The sequence below is a fragment of the Bos grunniens genome, chromosome 25, assembly GCF_055505025.1.
Source record: "Bos grunniens cultivar Pamir isolate PY7600 chromosome 25, Bosgru_T2T1.0, whole genome shotgun sequence".
Taxonomy (NCBI): Eukaryota; Metazoa; Chordata; class Mammalia; order Artiodactyla; family Bovidae; genus Bos; species Bos grunniens.
In genome coordinates, this window is record NC_141189.1 from 23,714,070 (window position 1) to 23,727,671 (window position 13,602).

General features: G+C 37.5%; 1 protein-coding gene across 1 annotated transcript; it reads right to left on the bottom strand.

The window, feature by feature from the left end:
* Positions 1-1,986: 1,986 nt before the first annotated feature.
* ANKS4B (ankyrin repeat and sterile alpha motif domain containing 4B) lies at positions 1,987-13,396 on the bottom strand. The gene is made up of 2 exons (XM_086375410.1): positions 13,186-13,396; positions 1,987-3,889 (listed from the first exon to the last, which is right to left on the bottom strand). The coding sequence occupies exons 1-2, from the start codon at positions 13,347-13,349 to the stop codon at positions 2,815-2,817; spliced, it is 1,239 nt and encodes a 412-aa protein (XP_086231536.1). The 5' UTR covers positions 13,350-13,396; the 3' UTR covers positions 1,987-2,814.
* Positions 13,397-13,602: the final 206 nt, after the last annotated feature.

A 13,602-nucleotide genomic window follows, 5' to 3' on the forward strand; every position in this document is an offset into this window, starting at 1 on the left:
TGGCACTTGGTGAATATCAGTGAATATAAGACAGAGAAAATTCCCTGTCCTAAAACACCTTACATTGTGGTAGAGCAGAACCTAGCTTCTCTGCTATGGAAGTGGGCAGAGGAGAATTCCCAGGAGCTAGAACTCTTTAATTTGCCTCCTTTGCACCTTCATATGTTAAGTTGTTGGTTTTGTTTAGTCACTAAGTCATGTCCAACTCTTTGCAACCCCATGGACAGTGGCCCACCAGGCTCCTCTCTCCATGGGGTTTCCTAGGCAAGAATACTGGAGTAGGTTGCCATTCCCTTCTCCAGGGAATCTTCCCAGCCCAGGGATTGAGCTCAGGTCTCCTGCATTGCAGGCAGATTCTTTACTGTCTGAGCCACCAGGGAAGCCCTCATATATAAGAGCCAAAGTTAATTCTGTTTGGTTCATACACTTTAAACCAAATTTGCAATAATCACTGATATAGAATTTACCCTTTAAGTGGAACAGGAATTACTCATAGAAAGGTAGATGAACCTATGGAGTCTGTAAGCTGGAATACTTTAATAAAAATATAAGGCAACCATTTGGGGGAAAAAATATCTAACAACGCATGCTAGCCTCATTATTTTATGTTATTCACTGTTATTACATAAAAGGATTATGTTTGCACCTTCCTTTTTTTAATTCAGCAATTTGAAGTTTTATGTGAGGTTTTAAAATCTACATGTTCTTCAAATTCACAGAATTCACATAAACTCCAATGGAATTGTCCTGGTGAGAGCTTCCAGTCCTGCTGGGCAAACATCCCCTTCCCATATTTCTGAGCAAATTGTGACCTCTCCAGTAGGGCAACATGGAAAAATTCCAATTAGAAACAATCAAATCCCATGAAGCAAGACTAAATCCTATAATGCTGAATTCCAGTAACATTTTTGCTGGCCTATCTTTTCTCATTTTTCCCCTTTCTATTTCCTATTCTGTCTTCCAAGTACCAAAGCTGGTTTCCAGCTCAAAATTCTTTGTACCACCCCCATGCCACTTCTCATTTGCTATAATACATCATCAAGCTTTCTATATTATTTTTAACCTCTGACAGTGATATACAAAGCTCTGCTGTAAAGCATCCTTTGTGATAACAGTAGAACTCTCCTAGTGGCTTATATTTCTCTTATATCCTAGCAGTGTATCATCAGGTAGATTCTGGCGTCTATTTGGAGAGAGTATCCTGGCCTCTACTTGGAGAGAGGATCCTGGCCTCTACAATAATGAAATACTAATACAGAAGGACTCAGACACTACTACTTTTTTTGAATGCCTTCTAAAATTGCTTTCGTGTACATTATTTCATGTACAATTGCAGTTTATTCCAGAACAATGCAATGTGATATTTATAAACATAATCCCATAGTGTTACATATTTATTCAGTGATGGACAACTTTCAGTCCATTGATTGAAGAAGAATGTGCCAGTTGTTCATCAGATTCAAGCATTTGTATCCTCCATGGTTCCTCTTGAAGTAACACAAACAGCTGTGAATAAGGAAGCATGCTGAAGCTATTTCTATGTTATACACGTAATCAGTGGTAAATTCCATTTAATGCATGTCTGCCTATAAAAATCCATTGAAGCTTTACTATTCAAGTAGGGTTTCATCTTGAATTTGAGATTACCATTCAAATAGCAGCAGCAGTGTTAATGTTGACAGTTTATATTGTAGAACCTGCATGTATTCAGATGTGCAGAAATGGTGATAGACAACAGTAAATAAGATATGTATATAATAACCATACAAAAATTCAACTTTTACAATTGAATTTTCTCAACAAAGAACCTAGATTTCTTTTTCCTTTTTTATGTTTCAGGAGGCACTTACACTTAGGAAAAAAATCATCTAACCATCTAAAAATCATCTAATCTTCTTTTCTGTATTTTTATTTTCCCCTCCCTGTCTCTCTTGTCTTAAGGACAATCTTATTCTGCTAGGACTGCTGTAACAAAATACCACAGACTGGTGGCTTAAACAACAGAACTTTATTTTCTTATAGCTCTGGAGGCTGGAAGTCCAAGATAAAAGCAATAAAAAGTTTGGTTTCTCCCGAGGCTTCCTTTTGTGGCTTTCAGATAGCTGTCTTCTTGCTCTATCTTCACATGGCGATGCAAGTACATCACCAGTGTGTCTACCTCTTCACAGCATGACTGGCGTTAGAATCCCTAGACTCAAGATCAGAAATTAAGCATAGAAATTTTGGAAGGACAAAATTTAGTCCATACAGGTACCGTACATTCTATTTCATCTCTCTCTCTACCTGACATTCTCTGTGTTCCCAAGTAGGAATGTTACAGACCCATTTCTATTACTTGTAAAGATGTAAACATCTACTGATTAGGGTTAGACACATTCAAGTTGGGCTCAAGCCACAGGCCAATGGAGGAATCTTAGTTTCCATCAACAGGTAAAGTCATGGAACTAAGGATCAGAAATTAGGCTAGTGTGATAGGAGACTATAGTTTTAAGTTCAAAGTTAGGAAATAAAGTCTTTTCTATTCTCTGTCATCCATTTAATCCTTTCTATATTCAAAAATATCAAAAAGATAATTGAAGAGAAATGTCATTTCCTTATTCCCATTTCTTACCTCCTTGAGTGGTTTATGTGAATTTAGGTACAGAGCATTTCTCAGAGTAGATTTTGGGCTTCTCTCTTAGGTGGACACCTCCAAAACCCTAGAAATCCAGTAGTCTGGTATTGGGTACAGAGTAGGTATTGCCTGGAATATCTCCAGTGAGCTACAGCATCACCCCCACCTCTACAGACTCACCCCATTGACCCAACACTCCATCAGAGGTTAGTGTCAACCAACTGCCCAGGCTGTTGTAGCACCTGCTTCCTTCTATTTATGGCATTAAGAACTTTCTTCCTGGGACCCAGCTGCATTTGTATGCTCTGAAGGTCCTCATCAGAGCAAAGCAGCAGAGCTTCCAGATCAATCTGCTCTCTCATGAAAATAGGAAGGAATTCTTCCAAGTAGTGGGACTGCAAGAACACTTCCAAGGGAGTAGCATCAACCACATCTTCCTCCCATTCCACTTCATCCTCATCCCAAGGCAGATCATCTTCATGGTGGTTTTCCTCTCCCTCTTCATCAGCCTCAGCTTCTCCTTGTCTCTGAAGCAATTCACTGGGCATTGTAAACCCCAGCTCCCTCCTGCTGTCTGAGATGTCTTCAGGGCTGAATATTCTATTCCTTCCAAAAACAACATTTCCTAGACCTGGACGGTTGAGAATGGATTCGTGTTGCATACAGCTGTCCCCCTTTTCAGAGAACTGGAGCTTCTCTATGAAGTCCCCTGAGAGTTCATCTTCCTCATCCTCTCTGAACACTTCCATCACATTCTTCTGTCCACTTCTGCTCTCATTCCCTAACTGCTCTGCTGTATCTTTGTTCTTCTTGAACTTAAGCTTGAGGGTATCTTTAATACCCTTAGACAGTGACCCAAATGTGTTAGAAGCAGAAGCATTTGGAAGGACTGACCTAGAGAAAGTTCCCTTGGAAGAAGAAAGAGTCCCAGATTCCTCCTTGCTGTATGTGCGGGCCATCTTATTTTGGTGCTTCTCCTGGAGCCTCTCACACTCTTTGATCTGCTTCTTGACATTCTTCTGAGCCTGCTCCTTCTGCCTGGTGACTTTCTTGGGGTTCATGATGTTCTGGGCAGTGGCAGCCTTATCCAGAAGAGCGACACATTCATTCTGCTCTCTGCTGGCAGCAGCATCCAGTGGAGACTGTAAGTCATTGTCCAGAGCAAAGATGTTGGCACCAAAGTTGATCAGGAATGAGACGCAGTGGGCATGACCATTGGAGGCTGCATAATGTAAAGGAGTATTTCCCCAGATGTCACATCTATTAGGATCCCCTCTAGAAGAGAAAATATAAACAACACATACTAATTTTTTCTCTGAAGATGAGGTCTAAGAAATAAAAAAATTAAAGAACAAAATGCAAGTTAATCTTGCCTTGACATTGTTATAAGATAACTTCAAAAGCCCAGATATGTCACATTTAGGCATCACATGGCCAGAAACAATCCATATCTACATTATATCTCATTTTTAGAAGCAAAAAAGCTTTCTAAGAAATTCCCCAAATGAGTAACTTTCGTGTCTCATTGGCCAGAATCAGATCACATACCTAGAAGAAAGGAAACAGAGCTACATTCTTTACCTAAGATCAATTAGATGTTTCCCCTAGATAGGATTACCCCATGCTATGCTGGTAAATGTTAACAACCATCTCATTAAGGGAAAGAATCAAACACTGATTTATATAGCATGTGCCAATTTCTGTGGTGTAAATGCACCACCACAACATATTTTAAGCACTAATATGACATTACTGGACACAGAATTTGGAAGAGAGACATAGTAGCAATTGATTAGAAATTATTCCCACCACATAGATATTCAATAGATGTGCACAATCTTAAGAGCAAAGATAATAGTAAAATGTGGTAAAATAATTAGAAAGCAATAAGTTTTGAGTATTACCTTTTTAATATAATTTATTAAATTTAAGTTTATATAATTTTATTTTTAATAATGAATTGTTTATCTGATTCAGACTTCCTAAAACCTTAGCAATCATCTCTCCTGAGCTTGTTAGATAGAGCTGGCTCTGAAACCACATACTGTACCTTAAAGGATCAAGGTTGATAAGGTAGAAACATCAAGAACACCAAACCTCTTTCACAGAGTACCAGGGAAATCACAGATGTGGAAACAACTTGCAGAAAGTCCCTCCAATTGAGCATGAGCATCACACAGATGCCCTGAGGGACTCGAATGACTGATCGTGCACTCTGGATATCACAGGCTGAAAACCCATTACATATTACGGACTGGGCCCTTTCACCTCTAAAACTGCACATGTAACCCATGAGAGGCATGAAGGACTGTCCAGCCTTCACTCCTGAAACTTACATTGAAACTTACACTTACTTTCCATCATTTGTTTCTAAGCAGCCTCCCCCTCTTTTTCCTTATTTCCCATTCAAAAGCCAATCAAGGAGATGAATCTAAAGCAGTGCCTCTTGTCTCCTTGTTTTCCACCCTTCAATAAAGCATTTTCTCTCTGCAAAGACCATTGCCTTGGTCTTTCCATTGCACAGTGGGCAGCAAACCCACTTGCTCAGTTACAGTTCCAGCACGTAACTGTTACCTCCTCTGAGTCACAGGTAAGGAAATAAATAACAACAAAACTGGTTTTCCAACAGCAAGAAAGAAAAGACGAATGGATGTTGGGCAGGAAGCAATGTCTAATACGACTAATATTTGTACAAAGGGTCTATTGATTCCTCACTTTACTTTCACGTAATAACAAATGGTTTGGGCTTCCCTAATGGCTCAGATATAAAAGAATCTGCCTATAATGCAGGAGACCCTGGTTTGATCCTTGGGTTGGGAAGATCCCCTGGAGAAGGGAATGGCTACCCACTCCAGTATTCTTGCCTGGAGAATTCCATGGATAGAGGAGCCTGGTGGGCTATAATCCATGGGGTTGCAGAGTCAGACATGACTGAGCAACTAACACTACAATGGTTTAAGGTAGAATTGGGGGCAATATTAGATAGCATTAAGGGTACATGGTAGGTAAAGAAGATTTGTGGAATGAATGTCTACTAGAATCCTGCCCCAGACTAAATCACCACCCCTTGCCCTTCTCCTGTGAGGCCTTAAGTTACGAACAAGCATAAATGAAAAGTAATAACTTACTGTTAACTATGGCTCTGACCCCCAAGCCACTGTTGAGAACTCTGATAATACAGGTACTAAAGGGCACCTTCCCTTGCCCTAGTCCAGACTCCAAAATCAGGATCTCTGCAACCTTTGGCCAGGCTAGCCCCATGGGATGGCAGGAGAGAGAGTCTAAGAAGGTGTTTTAACATTCCTGGTAAGCAGCAGGTGAAACAGGAGAAAAGGTTCATGCCCTTGCAACTGGCATGTTAATGCACTGTGATCCTTCTGTTTCTTGCTATTTAAAGTTTAGTCCGTAGACCAATAGCAGTAACATCACCTTCAAGTTTGTTGGAAATGCAGAATCTTGGACCTCATCCCAGACTTCCTGAATCAGAATCTGAAGTTTAACAAGATCCCCAGGTTAAGTTCACTGCAGGTTAAGACCTGCGCCAGTTAAGGTGACCCAACCAGTGTCCTGTAATTTAGTGAATCAGATTCGTATTATAATTCCTCCATGGGAAACTTTGGTTTCTTCATGCTTGTTTATTACAAAGCACTTACACATTCACTGCCCCCACCACCACTACCACCAATCACAATCTTTCTCTTAAAAAAGAAAAAGAAGAACAACTCTCAGAGGGGTAAATAAGACCAAGCACTCAGTTGATTTGCCCACCAGTTCACTGCAGTACACTTTGGATCAGGCCTGGCTGCATGTCTAATGGTCTCCAACACAATATGGTCTTACGTTAACTCACCTCAGCTTTACCTTTTATCTGCAATGAGGTCTCAAGTTCAACTTTTCTAGGACTCATTGTCCTCATCTATAAATTGAGGATAATATTATCTACTCATAGAACTATAATGTGAATAAAGTCAACATACATAAAGCATTACAAAAGTGCTTGGTACATAGTGAATACTCAATAAATTTTACCTGTTATCATTTCCTTTGACTCTAAACTCAAAATACTTAATTTCATATATTTTTTTCTCATACCCATCTGGTAAACTCCTGCAACACTACAATAACTCTTCTGGCCTTTCAACACTTATAATCTTAATTTGTCAAATACAGTCTGCCCTGTTTAGATAGTATGTCTCAGAGGGCAAAACCTGTGTCTTTTGTCCTTTGTATGGTATCTTCCATATCTCCTAGCAGATGTCTCAAACACAACCTAAAGAAGCCAAGATGTGATGTAAGTAACTTAATGGGGCCACGTGTTTTTTTTGTTTTTTTTTTTTTCAACAAAGGAATAGTTAAGTTCAAGCTCCATCTAAAAGAACAGGCATTGTTCAGCTGTGGCTAATTGCTATCCTGAATAAAAGCAGACACAATATTGCCAGAGCTTCCATTTTCCAAACAAAACCAGAAATCCAGAATTTCAGGTGAAGCTTTTTGATTTTTAAATGTTGGCTTAACTTTAAGAGAAAATTACAGTGAGGTCCAAATTAAACATGCTCGTGGGCTGGATCCACATAAGGTGACAGTTGGCAACGTCCTTCTGAGAAGAGAGAACAGTGAGTGTAAGCAGATGCACATAGAGGTGACATTACATATCTGGGACACCAGAAATATACTCAGTGTGGCCAGAGATAGAGGAAGGGAAATAAGTTCAAAGAGGAAGGAGAGAAAATGAAATTGAATCTAAGGAAAGCAAGTATTAAATAACATGGTTCTGTTGCACAACCCTTTTCAAAAGGGGTCTAGTCAGTCTGCCTGATTTAGTTGTCTTGGATCAAAGCAGACCTCTTTCAACCTTAAAACAGTTGTGTATCTTAGGGAAGCACAGTACCCTCAAAAATGGAATTTCACTTTTCATTCATTTTAACCAAACACCACATTCAAAAGACTTCAAAGAGAGGTTGTAAAACATCTAAGACATTACTGCAAATATAAACATATGGGTTAGATTTGCCTGATATTAGATTGGATAAGTTAAAAAAGAAATTATTGAGAAGAGTGAGTTTGGGTGAGGATGTTACAAGTATTAAGAGGTTGGATTAAATCCACATGCTTCAGGTCATAAAACAGTGGAATTTTCCCCACCCAAGGGAACTTAAATGATCCTTCAAAAATAGGAAGAACATGAAGAAAACCTGAGGTGACCCTTAAAGATTGGTCCTTTCTTAAGAAACACAAAATTCCAAATTTAAAGATGAACCCGTCAGTAAGCTGATTCATGAGTTGCCCTGGAACATTTAACCTATTTCCACTTGCAGAAATTCTATTTACAGACAACTTTCCAAATTGATGTACTACTTAAATTAAAATTTTTTCTATTGACAATTTGGGAGTTGTTCTTCACTCTGTCTTTCAATCTCTGGTGTCCTTCACATTTTTTGATAGAACCATTACACACACCTGTCCAGTTATTCAAAAACTCATCCCCCTCATTTGTTGATCTGAATCCAATATTGATGCCATATTGTTTCTGTGGTCTAAATTCATAAAATTTTTATTTGATTTTTTTTCTATCCTTTTTTTATTCCCAAAAGAGAAACTCAATGAAAAGACTTTAAGTAATCATATTTTGTCCTTGCTTTTTAGTAGATTAGTACATTTTGGAAACAATTCGTAAACCTGGATTTTTATTATTATTGCAAAATAGGCAATTTTCTTATATTAAATTACTCTGAGCATCTGTTCCATTTCCATTTCTCCTTTTGAAGTTGATTTGATTTTTTCTGGTGTTGTTCTCAGAGAAAAAAAATCACTTTTTCAAAAAATGTTTTTCTACATAAGAAGGAATATTTAGACTCATTAGTGATCAAATAAATGCAATTGAAAGTAATACACCACCATCTGTTTGCCTATCAGATAGGCAACAAATAAAAAGAATAATAATATTCAGTTTTGGCAGGAGTGTGAGGAAGTGAAGGAGGAAGCATAGTGGTTCAAATTTCCTGGCACAGTATGTGCAAAAGACTGTAAAACATAGTGCTCCTTTGAATCAACAATTCTGCTAAGGAATTTATCCTGAGGAAGTATCAGACACTTGTGCAAAGATGGGTCATCAAGGATGCTCATTCCATCTTATACAAACACTGGGTTCAAATTAAATGTCATGAACAAATAACTGATTAAATAAATTGTAATGAAACTATAAAGCAGGATACCATATAGCCACTGAAAATCATGTCATGGATCTCTCCTTTTAACTGCAGATGGTCAATAATGTATTATTAAATAATTAGAAGAATAATCTAGAAGAGTTTGTATACTGTGATTGCCTTTTTAAAAGGGCTGAACATAGGTACATTTAAGTTTATGTTCTTAAAGGGAAACATCTGAAGGAATATATACCCAAATGTTAATGACTGTGAGAATTCATGTGATTTTTGATTTATTAAGTATATTTTCCAATATGACATGAAATGTTACAAGAATTTTGTATTCCTTTGAGAATCAGAAAGGAAAAAAATTATTTTCATTTTAGAAAATGAAACAAAAATACTTTAAAAAACCTATGCATGTTTTTTTTTTATTAAATTCATTTTTATTTTTCAGAAGAATGTCACACTCTTAAACAATGTTGAATGAATTCTAACATCTTTCCATTAAAATCAGGGGAGCTTACCGCTGAAAAGCTCATGTTTCACTTGTTTACTTTTATTTACTTTTTTAAATTTAAATTTATTTATTTTAATTGGAGGCTAATTACTTTACAATATTGTATTGATTCTGCCACACATCAACATGAATCTGCCACGGGTGTACACATGTTCCCCATCCTGAACCCCACTCCCACCTCCCTCCCCGTACCATCCCTCCGGGTCAAAGCAAAATTAAATTCTGTATAACTGAGGCCATCTTCCCAATGTAAGACATGTAATTATTGCTTTCCATCTTTAAAAGTAAAAAAGGAAGAAAAACAGTTTTTAACAAAGCAAGAGTTTGGATATTATTGCTTGCCACATGATCCATAGTTCAATCAGGTAGTAACAGAAAGACACTAAAATCATCAGACTGCAGTAGACCTCATTAACAGGTTAACATCTAAATTCAATTTTTGTTTGGTTTTACTTTTTAGCCCCCTTAAATGTAATGGGCATTTTGTTCTCACACAAGTGCTTAAAGATTGGCTATGATCAAAATCTGCGTGCCATGCAGGAGACCCAGTTTTGATCCCTGAGTTGGGAAGATCCCCTGGAGAAGGAAATGGCAACTCACTCCAGTATTCTTGCCTGGAGAATTCTATGGACACAGGAGCCTGGTGGGGTACAGCCTATGGGGTCGCAAGAAGTCAGCCACAACTGAGTGAATAGCACACACATGCAATGATCAAAATGGGTGGTGACCTGTGAAAACCCTTATAAGACATTTTTATAAGTTTATACCAGGCCAACTTAACAGATCTTAAGTGCTTCTGGAGAGAAGGAAAAAAATCTGGGATGTATTAGTACTGATCCAGAAGACAAGAGTCGAGAAGGAAGGACTAACCAGGGTTAGAATGTTCATGCTCATAATCAGTTTTTAATAAATACCAAACAATGGACTGGATTTTGACATTATATTGAGAGAAATTACCATGCCAAATAAATACATAAAGAGTGGATTATATAACAAAATGCTTAGGGACAAATGACTAGCCATTTGGAGAAGACATAGTTAGATCACACTCTCAAATCTTAAATCAAAGAAATAAAATATGAGTTATTTAAAATAAAAAAAGAAACTAAAGTACTAAAGAAAATATCTGTCAATATTTAGGCATGACCTCAAAGTTGGAATTACATAGTAAAATTGATAGACTTAAGTACATTAATATATATATTTAAATTTATATTTTCACTGATATTAAATATCTGATGTCAAAAATATGAATTATGATTTGTGAAAATATTTGGAAACACGGTGACAAAAGGCTGATATTCTAACTTTAAAAAAATCAATGAGAAATGTTGAAGACTCCTATATATAAGTAGGGCAAGGTTATAAATACTTAGCTCACAAAAGTGGAAATACAATGACTTTAAAATATAAAAAAATTTTCAATCCTGCCAGTAACCAAAGAACATTAATATATTGTGCATTGATATATCATTTTGAACCTACAATGTTGACAGAAATGGGTGCTCACTTTCTGAAAAGCAATTTGTCAATAGACACCAAAAAAGTCTTTAAATGGTATATGTGCCAACCGATCCAGAAATTTCACTTTGAAGAATTTGTTCTCAAGAAAATATGAGCAAAGATTTATGTACAAGGATAATTATCACAGCACTATTTAAACCATGGGAAACAAGTTAGTTGTCCAAAAGAGAGATTGACTAAGAAATATATTTATATACTATATTCATTAACTAGAATACTAAGAAGTTCCTGAAAGTTAAACTGTAAAAGAATATATGCTGACATGGAAAAAATGTTTATGATATATTGAGTCATAAAAAACAAAACAAAACAAAACTGCATACCACACAAAAAGTGTTTACTTAGTATATTATTTCATGTATATGTACAAATAGGCATGTACAATTATTTATATATAATATGTATATTTTAATATATGTGTGCATATATTTGTGGGTTCTATATATATTTTATACACACTATATATATGACATAACAGGATATTTTATTCTTTATAATCTGTGTGCATATATATAGTTTAATTTGGGGGGCTTAGTTTATGTTAATTTTGTCATAAGTAAAGACCATAGAACAATTTGTATAAGAAAATATTTCAGGCTTAGAAAGAGAGAGAGAGAGAGCAAGGAGAACATCTAGGCCCTCTCATTTAAATTGGACCTTAAAATGGGAAAGGGTTTTCAGCACTGGTTGTGAAATTGTAACTGACATCTTGTACTTCCTGCAGAGGTGATATAAGAAAGTTTGGGAGAAGAGGAAAGATGATACAGGGTTACAATCTGGAAGAGTTTAGCTGAAAGGGTCGAGGCAGAGGGTGATGTCTGTAAATCGTGGAAAATGGAAGTTAAAAGGAATGAAGTACAGCAACTCCACTCACTTCCTCATTTATAGTCTTCAACTCAGGAACTCTCTCTACCTTCGGTTCTTCTAACTCCTTAAAGTGCCTCTCACTTCAATAAAGGATGCCAACAGCCAACATCCTGTCAAAGCTCAAACTTGATCCTCCTCTTCCTTCTGCCCACTCAACGTTCGGTCAATTATAACCAATTCTACATCCAAATTGCCATCTATCCCCATCTCTCTGTTCCCACTGCCACTTTTCTAATCCAGTTTGCCCCTCATCTCAACCATCAAAACAGTCCCTGAACATTTTTTTAACTGCTATACAACTGCCTGAGGAAAATTTTGTAAACAAAAATCTACCAGGTGGCTCCCTTGCGCAAACCCACCACAGTGCCTTTCCGTGCCCTTGGGAAAAAGTTCAATTCCTTAAAAGAGTCTACAAGACTCTTGTGTCTGGTCTCCTCGCTTACAACTTGGCCTCTCCCCACTCAAGCCATCTCCAGCCATACTTGACCCCTTCAGGGCCTAGAATACAGTGCTCTTCCTCAGGAGAAACACTTTTCCTTCCACCTTCATCTGGCCAACTGCTTATAGTTCAAACTCCAGTTTACATGCTCAAGAAAACCTTCCCTCACTACCTAGATTGGGATACCTGTCTTATTTATTTAGTGTTCTCTCTTTACCCCTTTATAACACATTCATGACATTTCCTCTCTCGGATCTGATCACCATATGAAGATGGGAAGAATCATATTTCTCTTGTTGATCTAGCAAAATGGCTGACACAGAGCAGATATAGGTATTAATAAATACATACGTTATATATTAATATGTATAAATTCACTTGCCTCCTTTACTCACATTGTCTTTTTTTCTTTCTTTAGTCTTCTTGGAGTTATAGTTGTCAATGGTGACTAGCCCCTTCAGCAACAAGTAGGAGACAGGAGCTAGCTAATATCTGCTTTAGAACTTGAAGGGAGAGTATATGTACATGTATGTATTTGACAGCCAGAGTGGCAATTAAGATAGGCTGAAGGTCCCTTTTATAGCTTATAAAGCCAGAAATTTCACCTAAGGACCATGAGCTTGCACTTAGATTGAGTATTTTTTTTTAAGGCTACGAAATTTTAATGGCACAGATGAAAAAAAAAAACCAACACATCATTTGTTCCAATTATACTTGACGTCTTAAAACCAGGTAGATCACTGATCTTTTTTAAAGAGTCAAGCATTTACATGTCATGGAAAGGAGTTTTAAAGCCACAGAATTCAAATATCTTACCCTCAAGGGAAATAATAGTGACTTAGAGTTCAGGATTTCTGTGTATGTGGCTCATAAGGGATCAGCCACCCCATGGTGCCAGTTCTCAGTGTGGAAAGAGAATTTATCGCTGGGAAATTTTCTCATTTCCTCTAGAAAGACAATTTTTACACAGACTAGAATGAGAGCAAAGTATTTTCACTAATTCCCGGCCTCTTGCTCCTGTCTACAAAATCCTCCCATAAACAGTTTCCAGTCAAAACCATTGGGTTAAACTTACCCTCTGCTGCAGATTATTTCTAGGGCTTCCAAGTTCCCATGGTAGGCTGCTAGGAGTGTGGGAGTCATGCCATCTTCATCAGAAAGATTCAGATCTCTCTTGGTAGCCTCTTTTAGAAGTTCCAGGTAGCTATCACTAGCAGCTTGATGATAGCGAGTGGACATTTTTCTGCTCTCCGAAGCTTTGCCAAATATCACTCTCCAGGCGGAACAGGATGTCAGTGAAGCAGCCTTCTTATAAAGCTGGTTAATCAGTGACAAGGAACAGTGTCAGCCCAGGGCAAAGCTCACTCCAGCCTCCCTCCGTGGAAAGCAGCCAGAAAGATTCATGGCACTGAACTTAGACCTTCTCTCTCTGGAATGGCCATGACATTGAAAATTGAGGATTGCTGTGTTCATCTTGAATGTCTTAAAAGAG

Excerpts from the sequence above, each read along its gene's own strand:
- ANKS4B (XM_086375410.1), bottom strand. The coding sequence starts at position 13,349 with ATGTCCACTCGCTATCATCAAGCTGCTAGTGATAGCTACCTGGAACTT. Across the intron at positions 3,890-13,185 it reads GAAATAATCTGCAGCAGAGG|AGGGGATCCTAATAGATGTG; the intron begins GTAAGTTTAACC and ends TTTCTCTTCTAG.